The sequence below is a fragment of the Pseudophryne corroboree genome, chromosome 9 (assembly GCF_028390025.1).
Source record: "Pseudophryne corroboree isolate aPseCor3 chromosome 9, aPseCor3.hap2, whole genome shotgun sequence".
NCBI classification, from domain to species: Eukaryota; Metazoa; Chordata; class Amphibia; order Anura; family Myobatrachidae; genus Pseudophryne; species Pseudophryne corroboree.
This window is the reverse complement of record NC_086452.1, coordinates 472,429,860-472,440,736: the sequence shown is the minus strand read 5'-3', so window position 1 is coordinate 472,440,736 and position 10,877 is coordinate 472,429,860. Positions and strand designations below refer to the sequence as shown.

The 10,877-nt window shown below is 52.1% G+C and overlaps 1 protein-coding gene across 1 annotated transcript; it reads left to right on the top strand.

Annotated features, from left to right (window-relative positions):
* The first annotated feature begins 4,785 nt into the window (after positions 1-4,785).
* CISH (cytokine inducible SH2 containing protein) lies at positions 4,786-9,296 on the top strand. Its single transcript, XM_063941382.1, has 3 exons — positions 4,786-5,364; positions 5,634-5,884; positions 8,262-9,296. Exons 1-3 carry the CDS (start codon positions 5,318-5,320, stop codon positions 8,765-8,767), a joined length of 804 nt encoding a protein of 267 aa, XP_063797452.1. The 5' UTR covers positions 4,786-5,317; the 3' UTR covers positions 8,768-9,296.
* Positions 9,297-10,877: the final 1,581 nt, after the last annotated feature.

Below are 10,877 nucleotides of genomic sequence, written 5' to 3'. Positions count from 1 at the left end.
CAGTGCAGCATGGTGTTACCCAGGTGCTCAGTTACTGGCAGCTTTTGCATGTAGCCCACACATGCTGGTCAGCTTTAATCTCACACTGCAATGTAGCTCTGAGCTAGAACACGCCCCTCCCACACCTAACTCTCTGCACATGTTACATCTGCCCCCTTGTAGTGCACCATCATGTTACCCAGGTGCTCAGTTACTGGCTGCTTCTGCATGTAGCCCACACATGCTGGTCAGCTTTATTCTCACACTGCAGTGTAGATCTGAGCAAGAAACACGGCCCTCCTACACCTCTCTGCACATGTTACATCTGTCCCCCTGCAGTGCAGCATGGTGCTACCCAGGTGCTCAGTTACTGGCTGCTTCTGCATGTATCCCACACATGCTGGGCAGCTTTATTGTCAAACTGAAATGTAGCTCTGAGCTAGGACATGCCCCTCCCACACCTAACTTTCTGCACATGTTACATCTGCCCCTCTGCAGTGCAGCATGGTGTTACCCTTGTGCTCAGTTACTGGCTGCTTCTGCATGTAGCCCACAAATGCTGGGCAGCTTTATTGTCACACTGAAATGTAGATCTGAGCTAGGACACCCCCTTCCAACACCCAATTCTCTGCACATGTTACATCTGCCACCCTTCAGTGCAGCATGTGGTTACCTAGGTGCTCATTTACTGGCTGCTTCTGCATGTAGCCCACACATGCTGGACAGCTTTATTCTCACACTGCAATGTAGCTCGGAGCTAGGATATTCCCCTCCCACACCTAAGTCTCTGCACATGTTACATCTGCCCTCCTGCAGCGCAGCATGGTGTTACCCAGGTGCTCAGTTACTGGCTGCTTCTGCATGTAGCCCACACATGCTGGGCAGCTTTATTCTCACACTGCAATGTAGCTCTGAGCTAGGACACGACCATCCCACACCTAACTCTCTGCACATATTACATCTGCCCCCTTGCAGTGCACCATCATGTTACCCAGGTGCTCAGTTACTGGCTGCTTCTGTATGTAGCCCACATATGCTGGTAGCATTATTACAAAACTGTATTGTAGATCTGAGCTAGGATACGTCCCCTTCCCACTGCTAACTCTCTGCACATGTTACATATACTCCCCTGCAGTGCAGCATGGTGTTATCCAGGTGCTCAGTTACTGGCTGCTTCTGCATGTAGCCCACAAATGCTGGGCAGCTTTGTTGTCACACTGAAATGTAGATCTGAGCTAGGACACGCCCCTCCAACACCCAATTCTCTGCACATGTTACATCTGCCAACCTTCAGTGCAGCATGTGGTTACCTAGGTGCTCATTTACTGTCTGCTTCTGCATGTAGCCCACACATGCTGGGCAGCAATATTCTCACACTGCAAAGTAGCTCTGAGCTACGATATTCCCCTCCCACACCTAACTCTCTGCACATGTTACATCTGCCCTACTGCAGCGCAGCATGGTGTTACCCAGGTGCTCAGTTACTGGCTGCTTCTGCATATAGCCCACACATGCTGAGCAGCCTTATTCTCACACTGCAATGTAGATCTGAGCTAGGACACGCCCCTCCTCTCCCACACCTAACTCTCTGCACATGTTACATCCTCCCCCTGCAGTGCAGCATGGTGTCACCCAGGTGCTCATTTACTGGCTGCTTCTGCATGTAGCCCACACATGCTGGGCAGCTTTATTCTCACACCGCAATGTAGATCTGAGCTATGATATACCTCTCCCATACCAAACTCTCTGCACATGTTACATCTGCCCCCTGCAGTGCAGCATGGTGTTACCCAGGTGCTCAGTTACTGGCTGCTTCTGCATGTAGCCCACAAATGATGGGCAGCTTTATTGTCACACTGCACTGTAGATCTGAGCTAGGACACACCCCTCCCACACCTAACTCTCTGCACATGTTACATCTACCCCCTGCTGTACAGCATGGTGTTACCCAGGTGCTCAGTTACTGGCTGCTTCTGCATGTAGCCCACACATGGTGGGCAGCTTTATTCTCACACTGCAATGTAGCTCTGAGCTAGGACATGCCCCTCCAACACCCAACTCTCTGCACATGTTACATCTGCCCTCTGCAGTGCAGCATGGTGTTACCCAGGTGTTCCGTTACTGGCTGCTTCTGCATGTAGCCCACACATGCTGGGCAGCTTTAATCTCACACTGCACTGTAGATCTGAGCTAGGACACACGCCTCCCACACCTAATTCTCTGCACATGTTACATCTACCTCCTGCAGTGCAGCATGGTATTACCCAGGTGCTCAGTTACTGGGTGCTTCTGCATGTAGCCCACACATGCTGGACAGCATTATTCTCACACTGCAATGTAGCTCTGAGCTAGGATACGGCCCTCCCACACCCAACTCTGCACATGTTACATCTGTCCCCCTGCAGTGCAGCATGGTGTTATCCAGGTGCTCAGTTACTGGCTGCTTCTGCATGTAGCCCACACATGCTGGGCAGCTTTATTCTCACACTGCAGTGTAGATCTGAGCTAGAAACACGACCCTCCTAGACCTCTCTGCACATGTTACATCTGTTCCCCGTCAGTGCAGCATGGTGTTATCCAGGTGCTCAGTTACGGGCTGCTTCTGCATGTAGCCCACACATGCTGGGCAGCTTTATTCTCACACTGCAATGTAGATCTGAGCTAGAACACGACCCTCCTACAGCTCTCTGCACATGTTACATCTGCTCCTCTGCAGCACAGCATGGCGTTACCCATGTGCTCAGTTACTGGCTGCTACAGCATGTAGACAACACATGCTGGGCAGCTTTATTCTCACACTGCAATGTAGCTCTGAGCTAGGACATGCCCCTCCCACACCTAACTCTCTGCACATGTTACATCTGCCCCCTGCAGTGCAGCATGGTGTTACCCAGGTGCTCAGTTACTGGCTGCTTCTGCATGTAGCCCACACATGCTGGACAGCTTTATTCTCACACTGCAATGTAGATCTGAGCTAGGACACACCCCTCCCACACCTAACTCTCTGCACATGTTACATCTACACCCCCTGCAGTGCAGCATGGTGTTACCCAGGTGCTCAGTTACTGGCTGCTTCTGCATGTAGCCCACACATGCTGGGCAGCATTATTCTCACACTGCAATGTAGCTCTGAGCTAGGACACGACCCTCCAACACCTAACTCTCTGCACATGTTACATGTGCCTCCTTACAGTGCAGCATGGTGCTACCCGAGTGCTCAGTTACTGGCTGCTTCTGCATGTAGCCCACACATGCTGGGCAGCTTTATTCTCACACTGCAATGTAGCTCTGAGCTAGGACACACCCCTCCCACACCTATCTCTCTGCACATGTTACATCTGCCCCCTGCAGTGCCAATGATTGATTTTAAAACTCTCAGCTGTAATTACTGTGATCCAGAGATTGCACCTCTCTGCCGTGGTTAGGGTCAGTCGCGAGGTGATGGGCACAGCGCTTCTGACGCAGCATCGCCCATCTGAGTAAAGCGGTTCCGGCTGGTCGCAGGAAGCCACAATGAGGAGGAAGTGGTCCGGGTGGGGCCGGCATTGGGGAAGGGGGGGGGGAGTGGGTCGCGGCATGGGAGACACAGGCATGTTAAGGCGGTTTTTGGGGCGCTGAGTGGCGCTGCCTGTGATAGGAAACATGGCGTCGATGCACCTGTATACCCGCCCTGTCTGCGTATACAGCGGTCCACCTCTAGAGGCTTTTGCAATGCAATCACAATTAAATTGCAATCGCATCGGTGGCCGGCGCTAACGCCGGGCGTTCCCCAGCACGCCATTTTCTCCGTAGCGGTTATTGCAGCCATTCAGAAGCGCTATGCATTATGGGTGATCGCCATTATCAGTGTGAATGCGTTGTATCCCCCGAATGTACGACTGAGGGAACGCAGCAGATATCGCCGTTCTCCCCCATCCTGACGGCAGCCGCGTCCTCTACAGGTTTCTATGGGGACGTCGCGATGACAGATGTATACATTGCGTAACGCGAAGCATCCTGGAGATGTATGGGCGGCTCACCGCACTCCTAGTCGGCGGAGGTGTCCCTGTCGCACTGCGCACGCACCAAGGTACATTAGTGATGTCGCCCGCAGTGGCGGTATCTCTGCAAAGTTACTGAGAGCCAGAAACCGTTTGGGGGGGCGATATGATTGGTGGAAAAAAACGTGGGCTGTCCCGTACACAGAAAACATGGCGGCAGCGTCTCAGATCCCTCGGCCATTCTGCGTAACTATATTACGACGGTTCAGGGTCATTCGCACGGATGTGTTTCCTAACAGGGCGAGAAATGTAAATAATTCGGGCGTAATCCCCCCCCCTCCCCCCATTGTAATCTGCGTATAATAATAATGTATCAGGCGCTGTATACGGTGCAGGAGGATATAATGATATCGGGGTACGCGCAGAACCTGCCGCACACCGGCACCAGATGTACACAATAGCCCCCCCCCCCCTCCCCCGCCTACACCTCAGCGCCCTGTTCTGCGGTCAGGGATCCGCCACCCACAATCAGGATTCAGGAATGAGACGTGAGGCAACTTCCGCTGTTTGTCCGGCTAAATATAGCGCGGCATGCCGATGAGACCGCGTAATAACAAGTTCAATTCATCCGGATACATGGAAGCGGCTCGTCAGGAACGCCGGCTGGAATTCCTGGAATCGGACCAGATTCGCTGCAGATGGAAAAGAACATCAGCGCCTCCGTTAACCCCTCACGGCCCAGCTGCCCCCCCCCCCCCCTCCCCCTACCATTGTGCCCTGGCATCCATACACCCTGGGCGACGCTTAACCCCGTCACTGCCGGCTGTCACTAACGTCCCTCTAGGTCCCAGGAAACAAAACACGACCCAAAGGCTGCGCTCCGTCTTCTGTCGCCCTTATTCTGTATCTGGGCGAACGCAAAGCGCTCTGTGTCCTATAAAGCGCTATATAAATAATATTATTATTATTATTATTATTATTATTATTACATGAGCAGGGCCCAGCGCCCCCTCCCACCCTGCAGCTCCTATCTTACCCCAGCGTCTGAGGACAATAAGGCAGCCTAGCTCCTCCCACAGCCAGGGCCACGCCCCCAGCCACCTCCTGCATTGGTGGATTGACATGGCCCAGCCCAGATTTCTTGGAAAGTTCTTGGAAATGTCTGAGCCTAGTTGTGCTGCTGTTACAGCAGGCGGCTCAGACACACACCCTGCACAACTATATATAGCCCCGGCAATACAGCAGAGCCTTGCTGCTGCTGCTGAGGAGAGGAGTATACAGGCTGGTGCACAGGAGACCCCCCCGCCAGCACCTGACACCCAGCAGGGACACTCGGGAGCTGTCTCTCGGAGAGACCTATGCCTTTTCGCTCTTCCTGGACGGATATGATCCTGTGTGTGAGAGGGTAAGAGAGTCTACGGAGTGGGGGCGGAATGTGGAAACGCTGGCAGGATTGCACTTATTTGGCTTGTTTCGGGAACAATTGCGCACCGCGTTCCCCTGGAATGTGTCCGGAATACACGGATATCTGGTGACCAGGCGAGACGTGTTGGTGCATTTTGTGGTTACGTGTCCCCGGGTGCGCGTTGGGGCTCTCGGCGTGTCACCTGGTGATTACATGTTGTGTCTTTCTCCCACACCTGTAAGTAACGTGCCCCCTCTCTATGTGTCCAGTCCGCAGAGCCTCCTGGCAGAGCAGCGGGGTTGTAGACTGTCTTCCTGCGTGGGGGTCCCCGGCTTCGCAGCCACACCACAAGCCATGCACCCCTTGGACCCTCCAGCCTGCCCGTCGCCTAACTCCCAGGAGGGGCCCGCAAGGACGGCGGACCCCCAGGTGCCTCCCACCCCTGCCCAGAACAAAGTCCGGGACCCGGAGGAAGATCTTTTGTGCATCGCGAAGACCTTCTGCTATCTGCGGGAATCTGGTAAGACCCCCCATGAGATCCCAGCTCCGGTGCTCTATGATCTGTCGCACAGGGTGCACTTACCTTCTGACGTAGGGTCTGCTGCAGGTGGTTCTATTACTACAGGTGTCAGGCAGCCATAGTCTGTGTATGGGGTGCGAGGTGAGGATTCGGGGGGTGCACCAGGGGTCAGCAGGACATTAGGGGTGACATATATCATGGGTGCGGCCCCTCGGTCTGTACTTCTAATGAGAGTGGCCACTATTACGTAGAAACTGACGTCAGAATTATACCTGCGCTACGTCATTCTGGCGGTTTCTTCTTACATTTCATCACATGACCTGCGCCAACGCACGCTCGTCGCAGTCACCGTAATCTGGGTATAAGCCCCCCCCATCTCCCCTCACTGTTATATAGGGTGTAGGGTCTCCCCTCGCTGTTATATAGGGTGTAGGGTCTCCCCTCGCTGTTATATAGGGTATAGGGTCTCCCCTTGCTGTTATATAGGGTATAGGGTCTCCCCTCGCTGTTATATAGGGTATAGGGTCTCCCTCGCTGTTATATAGGGTATAGGGTCTCCCCTCGCTGTTATATAGGGTCTCCCCTCGCTGTTATATAGGGTATAGGGTCTCCTCTCGTTGTTATATGGGGTATAGGGTCTCCCCTCGCTGTTATATAGGGTATAGGGTCTCCCCTCGCTGTTATATAGGGTCTCCCCTCGCTGTTATATGGGGTATAGGGTCTCCCCTCGCTGTTATATAGGGTATAGGGTCTCCCCTCGCTGTTATATAGGGTCTCCCCTCGCTGTTATATAGGGTATAGGGTCTCCCCTCGCTGTTATATGGGGTATAGGGTCTCCCCTCGCTGTTATATGGGGTATAGGGTCTCCCCTCGCTGTTATATAGGGTATAGGGTCACACCTCGCTGTTATATAGGGTGTAGGGTCTCCCCTCGCTGTTATATAGGGTCTCCCCTCGCTGTTATATAGGGTATAGGGTCTCCCCTCGCTGTTATATAGGGTATATGGTCTCCCCTCGCTGTTATATAGGGTCTACCCTCGCTGTTATATAGGGTATAGGGTCTCCCCTCGCTGTTATATAGGGTCTCCCCTCGCTGTTATATAGGGTCTCCCCTCGCTGTTATATAGGGTATAGGGTCTCCCCTCGCTATTATATAGGGTATAGGGTCTCCCCTCGCTGTTATATAGGGTATAGGGTCTCCCCTCGCTGTTATATAGGGTATAGGGTCTCCCCTCGCTGTTATATAGGGTCTCCCCTCGCTGTTATATAGGGTATAGGGTCTCCCCTCGCTATTATATAGGGTATAGGGTCTCCCCTCGCTGTTATATAGGGTATAGGGTCTCCCCTCGCTGTTATATAGGGTCTCCCCTCGCTGTTATATAGGGTATAGGGTCTCCCGCACAATTCACAGGGTTCTGCCATAGAAATAAAACACATTTCTTAGTAAATAATAACACACAATTGCGCAGGAGGCGTATTACAGCATTTATAAGGGGGTTCATTATCCGTACTCTCAGGTCAGGGGGCACTCGGGATAGGAGGACACATATTAGGGGGCACATAGTATAAACACAGACAATGTAGGGCGCACGGTGACCTGGGAATAACGGGGAAGAAGCCGTAATGTAGAGGGATGGGTGACGACGCATTAATGTTACACATACACGCCGCATGTTATTATGTTATATACATGTGTGACCTATGGGTGACGGGTCTATAGTGCGGAACATTGCGTGTAAAGGTTACACAACTGCGTTACCCGGTACCAGCAGGGACTGACGTCCTTGATCTCCAGCTGGCAGGTTGGCGCTTGTAAAACGAACGCTTCTATTTCCAGCTGATTATTGCGAGAACGTTATTAATGATTGTATATAGAATTCCTGTATTTAGTGTAACACAGACGTAATAATTATCACACGTTCCCTATATATCTATAAAGGGACAACTACACAAATATATTGAATTTTTTTTTTTTAATGAACGCCATGACGCGTAAAAGCGGTTCTCAGATGGCGCCGAATATGCAATCCTTGATAAATGGTCCGTACTTGGTCATAAAACAGTCGCCTCTCCTATTTAACCCCGCGATTAGCGGACACACCATTAAGTAAATTTTGTTTTTGTGATGTCAGCGTCTTAGGGGTGCCGGTAACGCTCGGCGCTAATTACACCAGATTCACAGGACGCATTCGCAGTCCTTTTATTTTATGGTTTTCTGAGCGCAGATCTGTCCGTATTGTGCGTCCAGCATTTAACCCTTACAGTAGGCACCGGATGGCGTTACGCCTGTTTCCTGCAGCTGTAGATTAGGGTACACAACCGTTTTATGTTTTATCTGTGTTCGCCCCTAAATGTGACGCTGTTTCCCTTCCCGTCAGGTTGGTACTGGGGATCTATAACAGCCACCGAGGCCAAACAGAAGCTTCAGAAGATGCCGGAAGGATCTTTCCTGGTGCGAGACAGCACCCACCCCAGCTACCTCTTCACTTTATCCGTCCGGACGAACCGAGGACCCACCAACGTGCGCATAGAGTATTCCGACAGCCTTTACCGACTGGACTCTAACTGGGTGTCCAAGCCACGGATTCTGTCCTTCCCGGACGTGGTCAGCCTGGTACAGTATTACGTGTCATCCTGCAACGCCGACGGCTGGAAGGAGCCCGCCGCCAATCCCTCGCCACCTGCTCCGCCCTCCCCGAAAGAGCCGGCAGCCGTGCACCTGAAGCTGCTGCAGCCGCTACACCGGAGCGGGGAGGGCCCAAGTCTGCAGCACCTGTGCCGGTTGCAGATAAACCGCAGCGTTGCACCGGACTCGGATGTGACGGAACTGCCCCTGCCCCGGAGGATGGTAGAGTACCTACAGAGGTACCCCTTTAAGCTCTGATTGTTGCAGAGTGGGACTGTCCATCTTCCACACATTCTTCCCGCATGGGTGCGCCATGCCATATGTCCAACCGTGTATATACTCACCGTATTTATTATAATTTACTACAAACTATTTTCTAGGGTTTTATACTCACCCAAACAATAATAACGCCTGGACTCCTCTGGGCAGGAATAGAGGCGCTCGCCCCGGCGCTCGCCCGGATTCCCACCATGACGGCGCTGGGCGGCTGAATACGCTATAACAGCGACTCATTACCCCGGGGATCGGACTGTGTATTTCACATGGAACTGGATTTTCAGTCAATAAGAACGAGCGACAAAATCAGACTGAGGGCGGCGTCCAATCAGCTTGTTCCCCAGCACCGCCGCCGGCTGATTGCCCTCCTGAGGCGAAAGTAACACTGACATTCTGCGGCAGATCGACACGGCCGCTGTAGGGATCGCAGCACTTTACTAGTTACATACTGCAATGATATTGGGGCAGACGGTCTGCCGGGTGCTGGATAATAAATAGGATTTTATATTAATCTCGTTCTCATGTTGTTATTCTTCCTATAGGGTCTCTCCCGTCACTAACGCAGAACAGCGGCCACCTACCACCTAACCTTATACATGTATACAGGGTGACTTACAGCAAAGGCTGTACCGCTGAGTATACTGTAATGCAGTACAGCTGCCACCCCCCACCTACCCATATACATGTATACAGGGTGACTTACAGCAAAGGCTGTACCGCTGAGTATACTGTAATGCAGTACAGCTGCCACCCCCCACCTACCCATATACATGTATACGGGGTGACTTACAGCATAGGCTGTACCGCTGAGTATACTGTAATGCAGTACAGCTGCCACCCCCCAGCTTCCCTTATAGATGTATACAGGGTGACTTACAGCAAAGGCTGTACCGCTGAGTATACTGTAATGCAGTACAGCTGCCACCCCCCACCTTCCCTTATACATGTATACGGGGTGACTTACAGCAGAGGCTGTACCGCTGAGTATACTGTAATGCAGTACAGCTGCCACCCCCCACCTACCCTTATACATGTATACGGGGTGACTTACAGCAAAGGCTGTACCGCTGAGTATACTGTAATGCAGTACAGCTGCCACCCCCACCTACTCTTATACATGTATACGTGGTGACTTACAGCAAAGGCTGTACCACTGAGTATACTGTAATGCAGTACAGCTGCCACCCCCCACCTACTCTTATACATGTATATGGGGTGACTTACAGCAAAGGTTGTACTGCTGAGTATACTGTAATGCAGTACAGCTGCCACCCCCACCTACTCTTATACATGTATACAGGGTGACTTACAGCAAAGGCTGTACCGCTGAGTATACTGTAATGCAGTACAGCTGCCACCCCCCACCTTCCCTCATACATGTATACGGGGTGACTTACAGCAAAGGCTGTACTGCTGAATATACTGTAATGCAATACAGCTGCCCCCCCCCCCCCCCCCCCCCCCCCACCTACTCTTATACATGTATACGGGGTGACTTACAGCAAAGGCTGAACCGCTGAGTATACTGTAATGCAGTACATCTGCCATCCCCCAGTTTCCCTTATACATGTATATGGGGTGGGTGACTTACAGCAAAGGCTGTACCACTGAGTATACTGTAATGCAGTACAGCTGCCATCCCCCACCTTCCCTTATACATGTATATGGGGTGACTTACAGCAAAGGCTGTACCGCTGAGTATACTGTAATGCAGTACAGCTGCCACCCCCCACCTTCCCTTATACATGTATATGGGGTGGGTGACTTACAGCAAAGGCTGTACTGCGGAGTATACTGTAATGCAGTACAGCTGCCATCCCCCACCTTCCCTTATACATGTATATGGGGTGACTTACAGCAAAGGCTGTACCGCTGAGTATACTGTAATGCAGTACAGCTGCCACCCCCACCTTCCCTTATACATGTATGCGGGGTGACTTACAGCAGAGGCTGTACCGCTGAGTACACTGTAATGCAGTACAGCTGCCATCCCCCACCTTCCCTTATACATGTATATGGGGTGGGTGACATACAGCAAAGGCTGTACCGCTGAGTATACTGTAATGCAGTACAGCTGGCCCCCCCCCCCACC